Source organism: Perca fluviatilis, chromosome 6, assembly GCF_010015445.1.
Source record: "Perca fluviatilis chromosome 6, GENO_Pfluv_1.0, whole genome shotgun sequence".
In the NCBI taxonomy this organism is placed as follows: domain Eukaryota; kingdom Metazoa; phylum Chordata; class Actinopteri; order Perciformes; family Percidae; genus Perca; species Perca fluviatilis.
In genome coordinates, this window is record NC_053117.1 from 261,891 (window position 1) to 284,806 (window position 22,916).

The 22,916-nt window shown below is 44.1% G+C and overlaps 1 protein-coding gene across 2 annotated transcripts in view; it reads right to left on the reverse strand.

The window, feature by feature from the left end:
* dtx1 (deltex 1, E3 ubiquitin ligase) overlaps positions 1-22,916 on the reverse strand; it is a 56,645-nt gene that overhangs the window by 16,012 nt on the left and 17,717 nt on the right. For both annotated transcript variants that reach the window (XM_039803122.1, XM_039803121.1), the window contains exon 3: positions 9,828-10,575. In XM_039803122.1, the coding sequence (XP_039659056.1) occupies positions 9,828-10,575 (748 nt within the window). The remainder of the gene's footprint in view (positions 1-9,827; positions 10,576-22,916) is intronic.

A 22,916-nucleotide genomic window follows, 5' to 3' on the forward strand; every position in this document is an offset into this window, starting at 1 on the left:
ACAGAGTTAGCGACTCTCTGGTGAACATAGTGGCGCATTCAGTAAGATATTTTTGTAGGGAATCTAAATTAGCCATATTAGATTAAATTAACTAAACAAAATGAATATTTTAAGATTAAAATGTATGAAAAGAAACCTTATCATGGACACAGTGTGGTCAGTACATTACATTTTGAGTAGAATGCAGATGAATCATTTTGTAAATCTCACGGTTCATTCTGTACATTTACTGTCCTCGCAATAATGTGAAGTCAGCCACAATGTGTATCGTATCACTCGCAGGCTTGTGCTTGTGTAAAGTTATGTGCATCCTCAGTTGTGTGCAACACACACACACACACACACACACACACACACACACACACACACACACACACACACACACACACACACACACACACACACACACACACACACACACACACACACACACTACTGTATATTGCACATATACTTCTAAATCACTCTGCTCTTTCACCATGAGATCTTTTGCCCTGCAGCTTTAAAGGTCCCATGGCATGAAAAGTTCACTTTATGAGGGTTTTTTAACATTAATATGAGTTCCCCCAGCCTGCCTATGGTCCCCCAGTGGCTTGAAATGGTGATAGGTGTAAACCGAGCCCTGGGTATCCTGCTCTGCCTTTGAGAAAATGAAAGCTCAGATGGACCGATCTGGAATCTTGCTTGTTATGAGGTCATAAGGAGCAAGGTTACCTCCCCTTTCTCTGCTTTGCCCGCCCAGAGAATTTGGCCCACCCATGGGAGAGAGACATCATGGCTTTCAAACAAAAAAAGTGGCAGTTGGTAGGCCACACCCCCACCCTCCACCTTGCCCCCCCCCCTCTCTCCTCCTCAATAGCTACAGACACAGAAATGGCACATACTAAGGAAAGCTCATTGTGGGACTGGCTCTAGTGGCTGGAATTCTGCACCAAGGCTGAATTTAGGAAAAGAGACTTCAGATACAGTATTAGGGGACCACTAAGGTCTATATAAAAGAGACTTCAGATACAGTATTAGGGGACCACTAAGGTCTATATAAAAGAGACTTCAGATACAGTATTAGGGGACCACTAAGGTCTATATAAAAGAGACTTCAGATACAGTATTAGGGGACCACTAAGGTCTTTATAAAAGCATCCAAAGAGCACCATGTCATGGGACCTTTAAAGGAACACGCCGACTTATTGGGACTTTGTCTTATTCACCGTATCCCCCAGAGTTAGATAAGTCCATACATACCCTTCTCACCTTCGTTTGTGTAGTAACTCTGTCTGACACCCCCACCGCTAGCCTAGCACAGCACAGATCCTGGAGGTAACCGGCTCCAACTAGCCTGCTGCCTACTGCTCCCAACAAGTGACAAAATAACGCCAACATGTTCCTATTTAAATGTCGTGATTTGTACATTTGTCACAGCATGTACAAATAACAAGGTCACATGAGACACAGCCGTCTTTTAACCGTATACAAACTGGGAACTATATTCTCAGAAAGGCGAAGCACTGCTACTTCTGCTACTTGGGTGGAGTGATTTGCTCGCAGCACCTGAAGCCCCGTGGTGAGGAGCAGAGAGTTCGCCTGGAGTTTGCTCAGAGTTGGAGTAATAGAGTCAGCAATTACTAGATAGTAAAAGCGTAGTTTACAATCATGGGTGTTTGCTGTATTGTAAAGAGCTGCGACACTAAACAGGGGAGACCAGGTAATACCATGATGTTTCGTAGAATTCCAACCAAAAACACTGACCGGATGAATCAATGGCTACTTGCTCTGGATATAGATCCAAACACACCTGTAGCCATCATCACGTACCATCGTGTTTGCTCAGAACATTTCACTGAGGGTGACTATTTTGAAAAAATTGAATTTTCCTCACGGACCATGAAACGTGTGCCGAATGATGCGGCCATCCCATCGATAGTACAGACAGGACAAAGTGGATCCCCTGCGGCTGCGGCAAGTGTTCCGTTATGTTTTTAGATGACTACTGTAACAGTGCCATTGTCTAGATCTAATGTAACGTTAATGACACTATTACATGAACAGGGTGGTCACTACTATTGCAGTTGTTCCCGGACTCCATGTATCCCTTGTAATACTATTGTGTTGTCACAAATGCGCTTTTTTCGCCCTAGTATCAAATGAGCGGTGCTAGAGGTAACTCTCAGGACTGTAGCCTTCACCTTGCTAATGAATTGGAGGGGGGGGGCTGTTTTCACTTTTGAGAAACAGTGCTTTGCCTTTCTGAGAATATAGTTCCCAGTTTGTATACGGTTAAAAGACGGCTGTGTCTCATGTGACCTTGTTATTTGTACACGCTGTGACAAATGTACAAATCACAACATGCAAATAGGAACATGTTGGTGTTATTTTGTCACTTGTTGGGAGCAGTAGGCAGCAGGCTAGTTGGAGCCGGTTACCTCCAGGATCTGTGCTAAGCTAGGCTAGCGGTGGCTGCGTCAGACAGCGTTACAGCACGCATGGAGGTGAGAAGGGTATGTATGGACTTGTCTAACTCTGGGGTTACGGTGAATAAGACAAAGTCCCAATAAGTCGGCGTGTTCCTTTAAGGCGTTTCACAAATCTGCATCAAGAGACTGCTTTCATATTAGCGAGAGCGGGATTTAGTTTCAGGCAAAGACAGCGGGTGATTTCAACCGCAGTGGAGTAGTTAACGGGTGAACTCACCTGCCGCAGTCGCTGCCTGTAACAAAAACTAACTGGTCAATACTTCACGGCACTCAGCTGCCCATCACTCAGTTAAAAGCAGAATCAGTTATTCTGTTTTCACTGCTGAGGAAGTGACAAACACCTTATATCAAAAGTAGAAAGTTGATGCTTAATAAAACCAAATTAGGTGCTGCCCAGTGGGAGAGTCCCTCCTTCATTTAAACATGCACTTAGGCCTAAATCAAATCAAAACACACCGTGAACAAGACGCCTCCTGTATAATTTAGCTTGTTTAGTGTGAGCCCTGTGATCAAACAAATCATTTGCATTAGGAGAAGAAATGAGACAGCACACCATGAGAGCCCTTAACGCCATCTAATTGTGTGCCATCCATACACTTTGCACAAACTACACACTCCTATAAGCATACAGATCAGAGGATCTGTCAAGGATCCATAACATCTACTGTATTTAATAAATCGGGAAGCCTCTGTATGTGTGTGGTCTGTCTTTGAAATATTTTATGAACCGTTCATCCAATCTACTTCACACTTGCTTTCCTCGGTACCCAATGAACTTGGGGTTTGGAATTTGGAGCAGTTTGGACAGCGTTGAATAAGCTGTGAATAAAACTAAAAGGCTGCGGAAAAAAAGGTTGAGGCAAAAAAGTGTTGCCATAACGCTGGCTCTTTCATGTCTACCCTTTACAATAAAGGTCCATCTTAAATTCACTCCGAATTTCGCTAGGAGGAAACTCAATGAAACCCGATGTCTACCCTTCACAATAAAAGCCCAGCTTAAATTCACTCGGATCATTTCGCTTAGAGGAAGCTCAATCCAAAGGCATTTTACCGACACTAGATCGTATAGACTATATCGTATTCAGTTGCTGTAAGCTGTTCACCACTTCTTCCTTCTCACTCAGACTCACCCTCTATGCTCACCCTAGGTCCGGTTGTTCAAGCGTGCTGCTAACTTATAACACTAATAGCATTACAGTCGGCCAAACACCCCCGCGAATCAAATCCATACTTCAACGTTAACCGTCAAGACACTGAGCCGGTTTGGAAATGAACACCTCTGCTGAAGTGTTAAAAAGACTAAAAAGAATAAAATGTAGTTAAAGAAAAACTCTATATTTCCATTGCCTTCCACCTTTTCCTCTGCCCCCCTCTGTCGCACGTCCGGTTCTGGTGGTTGATTAATGCAGTTATTTGCTGATTGCGCTCATTACAGGCCGGATTGGGTGGCGCATGGCGCCGCCATCAGTCCATAAGGCAAATGTCTGCGATTACTCCACATTTTTATTGTGATATTTCGTGAGTACATTTTGAATCTGCTACGTCTGTCAGGGAAATGTGGTAGTACAATGTTTCCACAGTAAGGCCGGTTTAACTGCACGCGTCTCGCGAGCGTGGCGTTTCTGTTGCGTCTCAGCTGCGTGGATTTTTCTGTGTCCTACACACCAGAAGCGTGTCTGACGTGGCGCAGCTCCTACTGCTAGATACAGGGAGGGCTGATCTCGGGACATAGCGCCGACAGATTCAAACTCTGAAAAATGGGTAAGTGGGCTGTCTGTGTAGCTGTAAAGAGCCTACAGCCTATCTGATGTTGGACCGTCACTCACGTTGTTATCGTAGCCTATCCTACTACCCTTTATATATAGCCTACTGATTTGATTAAAGCAAGACAACATCGGCAGTATTGACTGCAAAATATGTTACAGAATATTTCGTTCTGTATTACCAGTGGCAGTGCAACATTTGAAAATATTTTCTCTGAAATTTTGTATTACATTTATATCTACTTTGATGTCAAAACCTAGACTTTCAAACATCAAGATGTCATTTATTAATATGCATTCGTGTCTAAATGACATATAAACCTATTTTCCTATTCTATTTTGCCTGGAAACGCTTCCAACACGCTCGCGTCTCGCGTGAAAAATAGGCGTCGGTTCTATTTCTAGCAGGCACGCGTCTCAGGCGCGTCTCGAGCCGCGCGTGAGACGCGCGTCTCAAGCCGGCATTGTGTAAGCTCTAACCGTACAGATCCACTTTTGCGACACGACTGTCGCGATGCCTCCGTTGATGGGGGTTCCTCAATTTACAGCTATGGGCGGGTCCAGCGGGGAATGTTGTGTCAGGGAGAAGTGACGTTCTCTCCGTGTCCTCTGTGCTCTACTTCTATTGGATAGTCGCCTCGCGTTCAACGGATTCATTTGCATAAAGATGGGCATCGGCGAGCTTCTTGACGCGCTACATTTTCTAAAATGTAGCGCCGCCTTCCCAGAATGACACGCAGCTCCACTGTGCAGATCCACTTGTCCGTGCGACGCTTCTGTCGCGTCGCGCCCCGCTCTATTCCTATGGGTGACGTCAAGCGACTTAAACGCTCCTGCAAAGCATTCCGGGAAGGCGGCGCTACATTTGAAAAAATGCTGCGCGTCAAAAAACTCGCCGATGCCCAGCTTTATGCAAATGAATCGCGTTGAACGCGACGCGACTATCCAGTAGAAGTAGACGAAAATCTTTCAAACTGACCTTTGTTGATCTGAAATGAAGACATATTCAGCAACTACATGGCCTATTTCTCGCTTAAAATGTTTTCAGAAACACATTTCGGTGAACTATTTTTGTATAATACGAGATCGTATTCTCAACGAGCCGCCATGACACTCTGTTGAAATTCTCGAGTAGCCACACCCACGTCACGCGTTCGTTCAATCAGCTGCTGGTTAGGGGCGTGGAGCATCAACCATGGCTATATGACGTCGCGACACCACGCGACAGTCGTGTCGCAAAAGTGGATCTGGACCGTAACCTGTTAACATGGGAGCCGAAATATAAACGGACACGCCACGCGGCTGACACGCTCGCGCGACGCGTGCAGTGTGTAACCGGCCTAAGTCAGTAGTAGGCTATACAGTGTGGTTGCTAAGTGCTTTGGGGTCCTTCTGTAAGTAACTGGTAGCCTACAATGGTTCTGGAGAAAGCTTCAAGCAGCAATACCACGGGCCAAGCAATCGGCCCGTTCCAAACAGGCACATTTTGAGCTGTACTAGTAATATTAATTAGGAATGCTTCTCATCTTTATTGCTTTCCAATTCAGGCAAAGATCTCAAAGATCAGCCAGAGTGTGTATTGCATAATAAATATACAATGTTGATGCAATCAACTGTACACTGTGTGATTGTGACTGTGTGCACAGCTGCCAAAAAAACAACCAGCAGCAGCTACAGATGAGCATTATCTGCTAGACTGAAAGAAACACGCTAACACACTTATCTACTCTGTTTATTTTTTTTTTTTACAGACAGATAGATCAACATCTCGCAAGCAATTTCCTATTGCGCCGTACATTATTTCTGTAAAGTGTGTGATTACCTATCTATGCACTGCAGAAATTGTTGTTATACAAGGCTGCACACTTTACCGCCCAGTCAACCTGTAGCCTGTGTGCAGCTGCAACCCGTCATCTCATTCTGCGTGCTGCTAAGCTCTTTTCTCTTGATTCTCTCTCTATTTTATTTTTATTTTTTTTAGAAATGTGCCCCGTCTGTCCTGGTTGTGCCTGGAGCTTTGGGTTTAAGACACATGCCACCTCATGCAATTATACCACATCGTCAGTGTAAATAAGAGCAAGAGCCGATCTTTTCGCCTCTCCATCATAACACAGTTGTTCCAGCACTAAAGCTTCGACAAGGCACATTCAGCCAGCCGGACTGAACCTCGTCACCTCTGCATTTCTTTCGCTCTGCCAACTCTAATCTTTCTCTTCCTCCTGACCGGTGTTCACTTCTTCGCTCCCTTCTGTCCATCGAGCCTTGCTACACTCAAAAAGTGTGCTGCTGAGGAATTTCCATTTCCAATGATGGCATTTTTCACGTCTAGCTAATACTGCAATTTCTGACCTAAAACCGATGCTATTAAAATCCTTGCCCCTACATACCTAACCCATTAACACCAGATTAAAATATGGCCACTGTCAGGTCAGGGCACTGGGGTCGCGGTCCCTCTTCTGTCTCCTGCTCAGTTGCATCCGTCCTTTCCTGGGGGGACTCTCCAGCCTGCCTTGAGGACTTAATCAGACTGAGAGCAATGTGATTCCCCAAATAGAGAGACCACATTAGGCCTAGTTAGGAAAGTGCTGAGGACTAATATCTCCTCATCTGTTTATTATGCACCATAAAGACAGTGAGAGTGGGGTTGGAGCGAGAGAAATCCAGGAGTGCTTAATTGCATATTGATGTGAGTAGCGGGAGGCAGAGGCAAGCCCTGCACCCTGCTGCACTGAGGGGGGGGGGGTTACAACATGGGTAATGCACTTTACAATGCACCTGAAATGCACTAAGAATAAGCAATAATGGCACCAAGAAATCCCAAATTGCATCATCGCATTGGTCCAGATGAGCTCTCATGATTTATTCATTCATTTCAATATTCATTTTGATCATGTGATGAGTGCCAGAGCAGAGTGGTGCAGCAGCCCACTGAGAGATAATGATCTCTGCACTCGGCACACAGCCCCCAGGCCAAAAACACTCTGACGACCAGTCTTAACATAAACAGAGTGGAGCCCGTAATCACACACACACACACACACACACACACACACACACACACACACACACACACACACACACACACACACACGTATTCCTTTTGTCTGAACTCGGTTAAATGTGCGTCAGTGAGAAAGTGCAAAGGAGGAAGTGGTTTGGCTGACAAAAAAAAAACCATAAGAAAAATCCCCAGAGATCTTGTGACATTCTTTCTGCGTTCATTCCACCTCAAAATGTGTTCCTTTATCTTTCAAACAGATAATTCAACACAAGCACATCTTATACCTCCATGTAATCATCATCAAATCTTGTAGCTTCTAAAATGTGAGCGTTTGCTGCTTTTCTATAATGAAAGCAATCTTGTGTCGCAGCCCTACTTTTTAATATTTAACAAAAAAGTCAAGAATAAGTAAGTAAGACACACGCAACAGTGTGAAGACTGTGTGAGCTCATCATTTAAAAAAAAAATCTAGATCAGCCTGCATCCGTCGTTACTATACGTGACCTTGATTCACTCACCGCAGGGCTTCAGTTTACTGTTTAGCAGGTAGCATGTAAAGGCAGGTGGTGATATAGTGGGCTGTGTCAAATTCAGTAATGAGATAAACTAATCACTGTTTACACAAACCAGCAGATGGTGCCACAATATTTGTGTCCGCAAGACGGATGCATGAAGCAACACAGCCCCCAACCCTTTCATAGCTCACAACCAGTTCAGACAATAGCAAGATCAATATTTGCACTGCATCATCGTCAGTGATACACGGGTCATAAAAACACATACCGTATTAGCTTATGCACAGATGAAATGTAAATGTATATATGAAAATGGTAGATTGCTTGCGTATTTAAGCAGCAACATAAACTCAACAGCGTGCCAGATACCGTCCTCGCATCCAGCGCCAGTTACATTAGGGTGTGGGTGTGTGAAAAACAGATCTGATGTTTTACATTCTGTGTGGGTGCCTCTGTTATCTGTCTAAAGCACACTTGTGTGAATGCACGACTGAGTTCACATTTGTGTGTGTGTGTGTGTGTGTGTGTGTGTGAGAGCTCTCGTCCTGCCGTGTGTATGTCAACCACACTCATCCTGTATGTCGAGCCACTCGCCTGGGAACCGACGCACTCCACCTCACCCCGTCTCTTCCTCTCTCTCTCGCTCTCGCTCTCTCCTTCTCCTTTTGTGCCGTGAGGTGAAAAAGTCACACGTCATTTGGATTGGGCATCGAGAACCGGTTCCAACTTGGAATCGTTTCAAAAATTACAATTACAATGAAATCGTTTCATCATTGGAATAGTTTCAAATCCGATCGGTTCCAAATTCAAGTTTTGGTTTCCATAAGCGGCCACCGTACTTCCAGGCACTTGTTGTGTTGCAGGTGGGGAGCACAGTAAGCTCTAAAGTGTGGCTATATTTTACGTTGAAAAAAAACGCTGTAAAACACCATTGAATCAAATTTCTTTTTTAAAAATTGTTTCAACTCCACCCCTCAAAGAATCGGAAGAGAGAATTGATAAGAACCGGTATCGAAAGGAAGAATTGAGATTGGAGTCAGAATTGTTAAAATCCAAATGATGCCCAACCCTACTCGTCATTTCCCACCTGCTGGCTGTATGAAACAAGGTCATGGCCTGCTATGATGAGCAAAAAAAAAAAAACTATACGTTTACTTTCGGTGACACAGAATTAGGCCACAGAAAGTGAAAGCATTTGTGCCTGGGTGAAGGACGGTATTATTCAAACATGGTGTAATTGTGTCTCTCCCCATGAGCAGCGAGAACAAAATGGAATAAAATTAGATCAGGAGAGGGTTTATTTTAGTAAAAGAAAGCAGGATAGGGGACTGCAGTATCGGTTACAACGCGAGACACACTTCTTTTCCTCGGCTCCTTTCACTGAATTGCTCTGAGGTCAGAGCGCTAAGCTGAAGCTCCCATTTTTCCTTGATCCATTATTCATTCTTCCCCAGTGGAGCTCTGCCTCCATTGCTAATAGGTTTCCACAGCTACACCAGAGCCATGGTTTTACACACACACACACACACACACACACACACACACACACACACACACACACACACACACACACACACACACACACACACAAATATTCCACAATCTATGTCAGATTTGTTCACATGCCATGACGCAACTACCACAGCGTAGAGTGATAGCAACAAATCAGTTTTACGCCTATTGGGGCCAACATAAGCTCATAATGGAGCAGTAACCATGACACACACATGAAAGAGAAGGGGTTCTTCCTTAAAATCAGCTGGACCCATGGCTTTTTTCCGCAGATCCATTGATCAGCACGTTAACGAGAGTAGTCATAAATCAGCCGAGAGAGAGGTATAGAAAAAGACAGAGTACAATACGCCATTACACATGCAGGCTTTGTGAAGCAGACAAGCAGAAACAGAGATTGTCTCTTTGCTTTTTATATCCTCCCATTGCCTCAGCTGTTCTGTAAATTCAACCGAATACAAGCATTACGCCCGCTCTATAACAACTAACAGGCTACTGCAGACTCCAGAAAATCCAAATTCGAAAATAAGGGGGATGAATGATTGTGTTTGCAAAACATCATTACCCTGGTGGGATGGCTCCTCTGGCAGTGCCCATGGAAATGCGCTGGGTGCCCGGCCTGTTCAGGTTGTTCTGTCCGTTGATGATGAGAGCGTGGTGGCCATGGGTGGATGAAAGAGATGGCATCACGGGGGAACAGGGGAAGTTGGCAGCGGACAGTGGCAACTGCATCTGTTCAGCTTTGGCTTGCCCACCTCCCATACTTATGTTAATATTGTTGGGGCCGGAGGAGGCGGATGTGGGAGACCAGAGCGAAGTTCCAGCAAAGGTGTTGCTCTGCCGCACTACAGCGAGAGTCCCTGTAGTGCCCAGGTTGCCTGCTGTCCCTCCGTAGAGCTTACGCCGCTGGGACGCCAGAATAGCATTGGAGGCGGCTCGCGTGCTGTTGACCAGGATGCACTGCTGGCAGGAGCAAGGCTGGCCGGAGCTGGCTCCCACGGGCCACGACTGCGACTTGGGGATGGAACCCATGATGAGCGGGTAGGCCAGGTCCATGCGTCTCCGCAGGCGCCGCTTGCGCTGGCTCTGCCTGTTGGTCTGACACATGCTGTTAAAGTCGATGAGGTAGCAGAAGCCCAGAGAGGTCAGGTCGAGCCAGGGGTGCTGCTTCTCGTAGGCGTTCTGGATGGTCACACAGATCTCCATGTCATACGGCGTCCACGAGCCGCTGTCGTTCTCCCACTCCCACACCACGCCTTTCCCCGGGGCAGATGACGGCTCGTAGAAGTTCCTCTGCACTGGTCTCATGGTGCCTAAAAGAAAAGCACAAAAAAATGGTTACATGTCTTACATGTCTATGCAGGCAGGACAAAGGAGTGAAGAAAGAATTAAGACAAAAAGATGCAGAAAAGTGCAGACTGTCTATGTTCTGCATCTTTGATACGTGGCTGGTGGCATTACAGATTCAGCTCCATTAACCGATTTGTCCACAGAAAATGGTTCTCATTTTGAAAGCTGCTTGAATGTTCATTTAAAGTGTCATTAAAAGTTTACTGCAGTATTGTGCCCTGCTACGCCATGCATTTCTACAACTACTATTTCTAGTAATAGTTCCATTGTCTTTATTGTGACTATTATTGCCATTGTTCATCACACCGCCAACCAGCACCGCCAGACACCGCCTACCAAGAGCCTGGGTCTGTCTGAGGTGCCTCCCTAAAAGGAATATTTCCTCACCACCCGAGGTTTCTCCTTAAAAGGGAGTTTTTCCTCACCACTGTCGCACTAAATCCTTGCTCTTGGGGGAATTGTTTGGTATCTGTAAATTATAGAGTGTGGTCTAGACCTACTCTATCTGTAAAGTGTCTTCAGATTAACTCTTGTGGACTTGCAAGAGACAGATTAAAACAAGGCATGGACGTTTAGGGCCTTATTTTAATGATCTGAAATGCAAATATGAAACGCAAAACGCAAGTAGCTTTGTGGGCGGATCTCGGCCGCTGTTGCTATGATACGGGCGGGATAAATGACTCTAAAATGGGTTGGTCTGAAGTAGCTAGGTGTGGTTTGGGCGTAACGTACAATAAACCAATCAGAGCGTCATCTCACATTCCCTTTAAGAGCAGGCGCGCTTGTTCCATGGCGGATTGCTATTATGACGGCGGATTTGCCTGGCGCACGCCAGCGGGAGCTGTCCGGGATGCGGCAAAGTAATGAATGCCCGTCTTGACCGGGTGGCGATGTTGCTGCGGCCTCTCGGGCGTATCTCCTCAAGTCTGGAGAGGATTGCTGCAGCCATGAAGTGTGGGCCTCCAAACGCACCACCTACACCTGTTGTGCCCCTTCCTCCTCCCCCCTCTCCATCTCCGTCCACCCGCTCCACCAGGAGCGCATCGTGCATTACTCCCAGACCAATCCCACCGTAGTTCAACATCACGTCTCCTTAAGTCCTCTAATATTTCCTCATTTATGTCATCAACACATCCATGATTCATGGAAATGTTGCGTAAAACCCAACAAGCCACAAAGAATGCTGCGCCTTTTTGAGGACTGTACTGTAAAATGCTCCTGACCTATCCAAACACCTGAAGCGCATTTTCAGTAATATTTTCCTTTGTAATTATGTATGGTTTGCAAAAATGGGAACTGCTGCGTCCGTTTAGATGAGAGAAGTGTATGCGCGTTGTGCACACCTACATTATGGCCAAGCATGCGCCCCTAAAATAGCATCTGAATAACGCGCCACTGACTTTAGACCAGGTCTTTCCTGGTCAGTGGCGGAATTGTTTTCTGAAACTGCAAAATAGCACAAAGTAACGTTTGCGCCGGAACACGCCTCCTCTTTTCGTTAATGATATTGTGTTAATGATAACTAAGATAAACATGATCTGGAGCCAAGATGCAGTTTTAAAGCTGCTTTGGTTTCAAGCTCCTCAAGTGAGCTAACAAGTGTTGAGACAGCGACTCGCCCAACTGATAAAGATGAACACTTCTCTACCTGCCCGGGGGAATGTGGTTGCAAACTGCAGCATTAATTCAGTGGCTCAAGATACAAACAAATTGTTAAGAGTGGGGGTACGCTATTGAAATCCCTCCCGTCAAGAAGCTCTGACCGTGTATTAAACTGCATGCGTGGCCTTTCAGGAACACAGACATCACACCCACAATCCCCTGCTGGGTAAGTCTACTGTTCTTTATGGCGACAGGAAGGAGTAGGACATGTAGCCAGTAACTGTGTACCTCTGTCCCTCTGCTGATGGCTACTCGGTTCCCACCTCCATTATAACAAAATGACTGTAGTCACAAGGGAAATCAGGCCTATCCATCTCCCCTGCTGCACCTGGGCAAGGGTATCCAGGCACTCCGACTACCCCCTCCTTTCCCCACCTAATTTAACGGGTAAATGCACCCTCTCCAGCCAGGGAGGACCAGGGTGATAATGGAGCGATGGGAGTGTGTGCAGAGTATGAATGGACGTGGGAATGAGTAGAGGGGTTGGTGGGCAGCGGTAACCCCTCATCCGGTAGCCTGGTGCTAGCTCCGGAGAATAAAATGCATCAGCAGAATGAGCAAGTCTGACCTTGAGTCGCTGCTGCAGACTGCTGCTAAAGGATTCAGCTTGGCGGCTAATTTCATTTGGAGCTGCTGAGAATCGCACGCACTAACGCATGCACGCACGCAAGCACACACTGATGACTGCTCAGTGAGCCAGCTGCCTGTGTCTCTCACGTCTCCACTCAGTCAGCCATGCACAACTTTTTCTGCCAGTTGCGTCCGTGCCTGCTTACGGCATGCTTGCTTGATTTATTGTTCCCCCCCCCACATTGATGATTACAAAAAGAAAATAATAATGATTCCCCTTAATGAATTGCAGAATAAAACATTCATTGATTTCTTGAAAGTCATTCATTTTATCTGTACTTTTAGCGTAGCGGTGGAAGGCTAGCCACACGTCTGAACCCTTTATCCCTGCGGCTCCTGAGGGATGCATTAGCTTCAACACTTTCAGCATGGCTGCGTGTTTCTGGCCACAATCAATATACGTGGCACAGCTCTACACAGTCTTGCTCAGTGGAAGGTTTAACGCAAGCTTTATTATTGTTTGAACATGTGCAGATGTGTTATGGCCAGGAATCACTTCGAACATCTCAACTTTGGTGAAAAAGAAGGCTAAACAGTAGCTCTCTTTGAAAGCCTATTAGTACTGGTAATTGTTAATGAGAGCTCTGATGGAGCCTGATGCATGAAATGTGCTCAGCTGACAAGATTTTCTATAAATGGTTCAGTGGGCTCGGAGGGATGGGTGTTTGGCAGTCACATTTCTCCACTGTAGTTAAAGTGAGGCGAGGACAGCCTCTTTGCTCAGCATTCACAGACCACGCCACAGTTTGTGACTCTCGTGTATTACCATTAAGTTTGAGTCACAGAGCTAAGCACCCAATTTTCCAAAACATAACTACCCGGCGAATTTTCAAAAACCCACAGAGTTTACCAGGACTTACTGCTGTTCCTTAAAGTACTTCTAGAAAACTCAAACACTCCTCTAACCATCTGGATAAAAAATACTGTATAAAATCTGTTGCACAATAAAAAAAAAAAAAGAAGAGGATTTTTAACAGGTTTCTCAAGTTTTTAAAATATCAACAAATATTGATGTTTAAGAAAATCTGATCTTTAGCTCTGTAACTCGAATGTTAGTAAGTTAAAGGGATAGTTTGACATTTTTGGAAAGTTATATCTCTTGTTTAATCCGCACAATGTCATTCTTAATTCATGTTTGTGTACCAATAAAAAACAAATGAGATATAACATGCTAATTAGGGCTGAACAATTTAAGGAAAAAATCTAATTGCGTTTATCCTGCCAGATATTGCGACTACGATTTGCATTTTTTTTTTTTTTTTTAAGTTTAGCCAAAGTTCAATACAGGCTGTGTCTCATTCCGCATACTTCCGTCAGTACAATGCTAATGTGCACTGACCACTTACTGCCCTAGTGCCCACTTTCGATGGTTAGCATTGTCCCAAAAGGAACACTTATGTTAAAACACTTACCGGAAATGACGAGCGGGATGAACGTGACGAACGCAAACAGATGTGAATGCAATTTCCCCGGATTTTCCGGCCCGATTTCCTGTATGCAAATGAGGATCGGCCGGCTCGGTTCGCCGCCTCTCAAAATCTGACGAAAATCTTTTAAACTGACCTTCGTCAATCTAAAATGAAGACAGATTCAGAAACTGTATGGCCTATTTCTCGCTTGAAATGTTCTCAGAAACACGTTTCGGTGAACTATTTTCGTAAAATACGAGATCGTAATTCCGAACAAGCCACCATTACTCTCGGTTTGAAATTCTCGAGCAGCCAGACAAACGTGACTCGTTCCTCCAATCAGCTGCCGGTCAAGGGCTCCCTTCCGCTTTGTGTTCGCACGTTTAGTGCGAGTAGGGTCCATCGTTCCACACTGAACTTTTTGACCGTTTTCACGGGGTCATCCAGGTACTTTCAGTGCACTGACTTTTTGCGTTATCTACACTATATACTCAAAACTAAGTGTTTGAAGTGTGCAAGTAGGCGGTTTGAGACACAGCCATAGACGGTGTAACAGATATAACATGTCAAGGAACATTATAACATGAGACACCATCAAAACTGCTCTATATCTTTATGCGAGGAACATAGATATGAATTTCCAGCAATAAGTGATATGTGACATTATTACAGCATTTATCATATAAAACAGTAAATATAATAATAAAAAGAGGAATAAATAATGTTTAACCAAATGTTACACCAAACATTCAACCAAATATTGCACATTCGAATAATCGCAGACCTTCACCATTAGCTAATCACATTCTTTCAAATTGGGATTTCGATTTGAAATCGATTAATCGTTCAATGCTAACAAGTCAGTTTTCAAAGTCAGTTAGCCAAGCTAGCTGTTTTGGCTTCTTTCCAGTCTTTATGTTAAGCTAAGCTAACCTTTTCTGAGCACATTTCCAAGATTTCTAACTACTCCTTTAAAGTTGAACTGAGAAGCCAACCTTTTCATCATCCAACTTTGCTGGATGTTTACAATGTGCAGTTTTGGTGATAATGTTACTTTGCGCCTTTTTTATTCTCTTCTAAAGATGTTTGGCTAACCTGGGCTTTTCTTTAAAACACAATTGTCTTGTTTCTTGCCCCCGTTTGACTTCCTTTTAGAAACGTGGCTGCATTCCCATGTCTCGACATGTTATGAGTTGAGCCCTATTGTTACCAATTGAAATAATGGACACAACTATAAAAAGAAGACCCAAGTTCAAACAACGGAGAATTATTCTTTAAATATTTGCATTCGTATGCAGGGCCTGTACAGGCTGCTGATCAGGGGCCCGGAGAGGGAAGAGCAGAGGCCACAGCAACACAGGAGTCCTGGGGCCTCATTTGGGAAGTTTTATTCCAAACATACTGAATGAAACTCAGCACACTGCCTCCCATTCTGCTGTATATAAACCTGCCTCCGCCAAAAAGCTGGGCCTGAGTTGTCAATGTTCTCCCTGTGACCCTTTACGCTCTTCCTAGCAGGAAACTAAGCGAGAGTGGCCACTTCCTGTCTGACCCTGTGTGCCTTTGGCAGCCATCTTTCCTGACTTCCCCTCCCCTCACTTCCCTTGTCCTCTCTGCCACAATGTCCTTCAGCTGTCTTTGCCCAACATCAGCCTGCTTCCCCTTGGGTGAGCTGTAGCCGTGTGACGTACGACATCACGTCTGGCCTCGCAGTGGGACTGTAACCCCACTGTGACACAGGGCCATGGGGGATTCAGGGTGAGCTTGGCTGCCCTCTCACATCTTAGCTGGAGGTAAAACTTCCTGCAGTCTGTTCGCCATGTGAGGCCATCTCCATCCTTGATAGTTTTATTTTCCTCTGGAAGTAAAGGAAGGCCTGTTTGAACCACGCTTTTGAAAGAGGAAGGACATGGACCAATTACATCGCAACATCCTTGACTGCCCTCAGAGGCCTGCTGGAGGGAAAGATAACCGATTGGCAAACTGATGCTTTTTAGTTCATTTTGGTGGAAGCTTATACTACAACTGTTAATGCAATTAATGGACATAGTGTTTTTTGAAAGATATAAAGTGTGGCCTGAATATGCCATTTAACTTCAAAGCAGAACTCCACACTCCCTAAGTCAAAAATAATGTCTTTTGACGTTTGTGTTATATACAGTATGATTCTAATTATCTACTCTTGTACGCCGCATTTAAATAATCAAATAACTGATATGAAAATAGGAGTGAAATTGTGACACTGACATTGAAGGACCAAATCCACTTCTCTCTGGCTACATAACTCATCTAGGGAGTGAAAATGCTTCACTCCACACAGCGAGCAGTAAATCCTAAATCTAATTCTGTCACTGAGGTTATTGATGTGCATGTTCCTCTCACACCAACACCTCTGTGGTCACACAGGACAGTGTGATGGAAAGAGTCTTAATGGAAAGTGTCTGCGTGATGTGCACCTGATGGGTTACCACAGGTAATACCTCAACAGCTGCTGCAAAATGCATGGGACTCGGGCTTAGCTGTCACAGAAACACTAAGGAAAGGTTTTGTTGTCATGGAAGCCGTCCCTGGGGCTAAGAGTAGTAAGAGGAGGATGGGAAGGGAGGGAGGGGAAAGGGAGGGGGTTGCCCATATGTGAATGTTCCTACTATTCCTTTCCCTCAGAACAGCGGTCCTCTCATCTGCTGCTGACGCCAGCTTTCCCCTCGCTCTCCATCGTCTCTTCTGGCTCCTCACCAACACTGTCTCGCTGAGCCACTCTTCACATTTTCCACTCTGTCACTTACTGGACCCCATCCTGCTCTCACACAACGCTCAGCACTTGGACAGAGAGCAAATATATATGCGCCATTGAATCAGGGCCCACATCACCTTAGTAGTCAATGCTCTTCCTCACGCTGCTGCTGTGGTTGGAACGGGCAGATGAGAAGCGGCTAGATCAAACTCTAGAATATATCCTTATACTGTAATTGGCAAGCCTCATCAGTTTGTTGAGTAGTGCTGCATTTTTCCTTTTAACAACAGAAAGAGAGAGGCCAGTAACAGGTTCAGCATCATACGGCTCAATGCTGTCTGAGAGGTATTTAAAGCTAGCTAATCTATGGTCTCTGCCGGAGACAGAGAAGAGACGGAACAGAAAAGAAAACTCTATTGGTGTTTGAAGAAAACCAAATTAAGTTGGGGCTGCAACAAAACATCCCTGTCCATGACATTCAAGTAGGGAGAGACCTCTTCCAGACCACTTGAATTACAATAAGCTGAAAAGTTGTTATGGAATTTTTGTCCAACGACGCCACAAATATACGGCCTACTATCAACTGTACGGCCTACCATCAACTGTCCGAAAATAGTGGCAAAAGGTGACATCTTCCGATTGTTGTGTCCCCCCAACAGTCCTATTCAATATGACATGATATAAAACAAAGGAGAGCAGCAAATCCTCACATTTCAGAAGCTTGAACCGGAGAATAATTGGCTTTGTTGCTTAATAAATGACTTAAATGATTAACTTTCTGTCCATCAAATAACTGATTAAAGGGGCACTTTTTACACAAGTTCACATTACTCCTCACTCCTCACTATTTAGTCTATGGGCACAGTTGTATGATGTCGTACCCTAATGACGTTATCAGGGTTATTTGGGCTTGTGCTTGGAGACTACAAATATGTTGATGAAGCCTGTGTCACAGACTGGGGGAAACTCTGGTCGCTGAGTTTGAAAACCATTTATCTGGCAGGGAGGAGATAACGAAAGATGCTATTGAGTTGCATTATGGGAAACATGCAGGATTTTCCCTTGTTTGAAGAGCTTGACCACTAAAAGTCAGGATATCTCAAGGTCTGCTGCTTAAATTTGAACAATTCTTTGCAGAATCTCTTATAAGTGCAACAACGGTATGGAAGTGCAATACTCAATCACTTCAGCACTAACTCGAAACACTTCATTCTGCTTATACAGTATTTCTGCCATTTTTAAGCACACCACATACTTTTCCTTTTCTCAAAGAGATGACATGATGTTGGTTTCCAGGACAGCTGCAATGCCCACTCAGCGTGTAAGAACAGTACCATTCAGATTTAAATCTCCAGTAAATTTGGAGCGACGAATGAGGTGAAACTACAGAAAATGTAAAGGGCTTCTTTCAAGATTCACTAATTTGCAACACTTCTCAACGATCATACAGAGAGAGCTGCATGACAGCAGAGACAGGAACATCAATTTATACTTGAGTTCCAGCCACAGAGATGCAGCCACAGCTTGTTGCCAGTGTGAAACACAACTCCCTTTTCAGTGGCTTTTTGTTTTTCGATATAACAAGGAACAGTACGGTATACCACAACCACACCATTGTTCTCTCCCTGCTCTCAATTTTACTTTACCAGAAAATCTTTTGTATGTTTGATACATTGCCACTGAGCTTGCTCAAGCTACATAAAGCACAGAGGTTCTTCTCTGAAGATCTGTTGACAGTTATTCTGGGAAACTTAGAAACTTGCTGTAGTGACAAGACAGGTGAAGGAGAAAGAGTCCAAATAAAATATACAGTACATCAAAAATGTAATTAAGGGTATGCAGTTAAATAAATGACAAACAGTTTAACACTATCCAACGGTGGGGTTTCTTGATTGTAAGGGTAAAACAACAGTCAGGTGCCCATGTGTACATTAAGAAGATTTTTTTTTTTTATTGTCATTCTAGCAGCAAGGCTCTATGGAGGGCAACGTTGGCCTTTGGTCAGGCGGTCCACAATTTAATTAGGGTTGGGCATCGAGAACCGATTCCTACTTGGAATCGTTTGGAATCGTTTGCAGGATTTGGTTTCAAATCTGATCATGGGTTCCAAATTTAACATGCGCAAGTTTTGGTTTCCGTAGCAGCCAGGCGCTTGTTGTGTTGCAGCCATGGACCACAGTAAGCGGTGCTCTAGTGTGGCTTTATTTTACGTTGAAAAAGCCCCGTCTGCTTTGAATCAAAATAAAACTTTCCTCTTATTTGTGAAATAAGCATGTGACCCGTTTCAACTCCACCACTCAAAGAATCGGAATTGAGAATCGATAAGAACCGGAATCGAAAGGAAGAATTGGAATTGGAATCAGAATCGTTAATATCCAAACGATGCCCAACCAGTACTGGATTTGTGAGGCTGATTAATATTATAATATAATATAATAATATTAATATTTGAGAGTTAAACATTCCAATAATTAGGCTATAAATTGGCATAAAATATATATATATATATTTTTAAATGAACACCTTCCATAAAGAAAGCATGTTGATACGGATCCCTTAGATTTTTTTAAATTCTTTATTTTTTTTTATTGCGAAAAGATACACACTGAGCAGGACATCTTACATTCCCGGTAGATAACTTTGTAATGTGAACACTAAATTTTTTGTACTGTTTACCTCACAATTGTCGCAATGAAAGATATGATAGTTGTAGCCATGATAACTTTCCAGATCCTGTGTGTGAGTATTACAAACTGTTGGTCAATGTCTTAGCAAATAAGCCTTAAAACTTATCTAAAATGAATCTGTTACTCAAACTGGTCTTCCTGGATTAGATTTCATTGTCTCTCTGGTACCTTAAATAAGACGCCCCCACCAAGCAGCACAGCATCAGCGCAGGCACAGACTCTGAATGATCATCATACGGCGTCCATTATATCCTACATATAAATAGTGAACATGTGATGAGTATGCTAATTCATTCTACAGTATGGGGGAAACAAAATAATTGAAGCGCGTTTGATGTTTCCACATAAAGCCCAGAGCACAGCTCGGGGGAAAAAAAGGGACTTTCATCTCCCAAAAAGGCCTTCACAAACAATATACCCGAGCTGGCTATTAGAGATGATGAAGAGACAGAATACTGCAGAGTGTGTTAACAATGCATCACGGACTGAGAGGAAACATCTGGCTCAAAAAGATCTGATACTACCGCATATGAATATGATAAGAAGTGAACTTTTCATTTGAACGCTTGTCCCACTGAGGCTTCAGATGTAAAAACTCTGCTGCTTAAAAGGCGTTGTCATACCTGCACATCAAAGTCGGAGTGATCTGTAAGAGCATTATCTGCTCATTAACAAATACCCAGAGATCACAGACCATAATAATGAGGATGACAGCCTGGCATTAAGCTGGTTTAACACCATTATATGTTACAATATCACAGCTCCCCTGCTCCTCTCTCACACATTAAAGCGCATTTTCTATACTATTGCCAGAATGCAGTTCTTTATAATAAGCCACACTATCGTATAGCGACTTGGATTCCCTTAAGTGTCCTCGTCCTCTTTGTCAGGAAACAGTGATGGATGAACAAAAGCAGGGGAAGCTGCCGCTGGTCGGGAGGCAAGTGGGAGACACTGATCGAGGGGAAAGGAAAGGAGGGAGGAAAAAGGAAAAGAGTATGAAAGGAAAGAAAGACGGAGAGAAAGAAAGAGAAAAGGGGGATTGGAAAGGAGGAAAGAAGGAGGCGAGAAAGGCAGGAATGGAGGGGCAAAGAGAATGACGATGGAGGGGGCTGATAGGTGGATGGAGAAGGGCCAGGCAAAGGGGAGGGAGGGAGAAAAAGAACAAACGCTATGTGAGTAAGGAGGGAGGGAGTAGATACAGAAGGAGGCATGTGATGAGTGGAGGTTTTCTGCCAAATAACAATAAAAAAAAAGAGGATGTCTCACTTCTGCCCGAGCTTAGAAAGTGAACGCTGCAGTAAAACAGGGCCCGCTAATGCACTTCTGCTGCCAGCAAGAAAAGTGGCTTAGCTCCCACTGCAACCGTCCTCCTCACCCTCAGCCCCTTCAACTCTCCAAACTCTCCCACAGCCTGGCCCGGGGAGCTGGCCAGCTACTGTGCACTTGAGTTAGCAGTTACCAGGGTAACAAAAAAAAAAAAGAAAAAAACAATCTTGAGAAAATGAAGTTATAGTTCCTGTCCACCTGCCAGCTCCTTTACCGCAGTGAAGCAACAGACCCTGAAACAACCTTCCGACTCTGTGGATGTCGTGACCGTCCTCAGCTGGCGGGCTTCAGCGCCGCCAAAGATGCTCTCTGACTCACTTTGTGTGTGTAATCGGTTCATGCACATGTGACTGATGTGGTACACGCTGGAGAGGCGAGTGTGCCGACGTGCGTTTCATCACTCGCGCAATCGCATAACACTTCACACCACTTCAGCCTCATCACGTCCAGCAGGAACCTCGTTAGCGTGTCAGTGCCGTGCCGTCACTGGGGCAAGGGGCACACACGCGCACACACACGCGCGCGCGCGCACACACACACACTTGGCTCCACATGCCTCAGGCCAGCACTGCCAAGGAGCAGTGTCAGGGTTACAGTGAAACAGGTTTCTTGTTAGCAGAGAGGTGTCACTTTCACACATGGAAAACAAAATCCTGCGATGTTCATTTTGCCAGTAAAGATAGCCGATCTGGCCTGCAGTCTTGCAAAACTGAAAAAAAGAAAAGTGACAGCTTTCGACAACATTTCAACGCGTTCCTCTGAGCTATGATGTATGCTAATTCTCTGGGACTCTTGCCTGCTTATCCCTCCCCCCTCCCCCCGTGCACTACAGAGGCTTTTTATTTTATTACAACATTTCTTCCCATCCCAGACAGCTGCCAACTGATGACTTCTTACACCTGGGTGCTACAGAGCTTTCTTATTCTGGCACCGTTCCAATTTGAACACAGCGCTGCTGAGTAATACCGCACAACATGTTAAAAAAAAAAGTTGTTATTGAATGTGAAAATGAGAAGATTGTATGCTTGTAAAATGCACCAGATCGGGCGCCTGGATAGCTTTAGTTGGTAGAGCGGGCGCCCATATACAGAGGTTTGCTCCTCGGTGCAGCGGGCCCAGGTTCGACTCCGACCTGTGGCCCTTTGCTGCAAAAAAGGCTGAAAAATGGCCAAAAAAATATTATAAAAATAAATAAATAAAATGCACCAGATTTATAAATATTAAAAAATAAAATAATAAAAACTATCAATAATTTAAGATTCTGTGGAGGGTAACCAACTTGATTAAGAATGATGTGTAAACCTACCAATGATTTTATGGCCACACATCAGTGTGGTTTCAGTTCAATGCAGTCCATTCAAGTGTTTCTATGGGGGGGAAAGCACATATACAGTATGCTTACTATGCCATAATTACTGGAGAGACTTTGTCTAATTTTTTTATTTACCGTATATATTACTGGTTCAGGACTTTGACTCGTCAGCTGCCACTTTCATTTTCAATTTCAATTTCATTTCTTTATGTCTAGTTTTGACCTTTGTTGTGATAATTGTGTCATATGATTAACTATACAACAATCCAATATTCTTGCTAAAAACATTTCCCGGATTTCTCAATATTTTTACTTCTCAAGTAGACAACCATGGTTTGGTTTTAGTTTGGGTTACCTTTTCACAAAAGCTAATGATGAAACTGTTGATTTTTAACATCTGGTAGATTAACCAAAACAATTAATTGTGGTTTATACGTATATTTTCCATATCTTGACGTATATCAATATCAGAACGTTTACAACATTGATATACAGTAAATATATAGTATAGTGACATTAATGTGATGTCAATATTAATGTT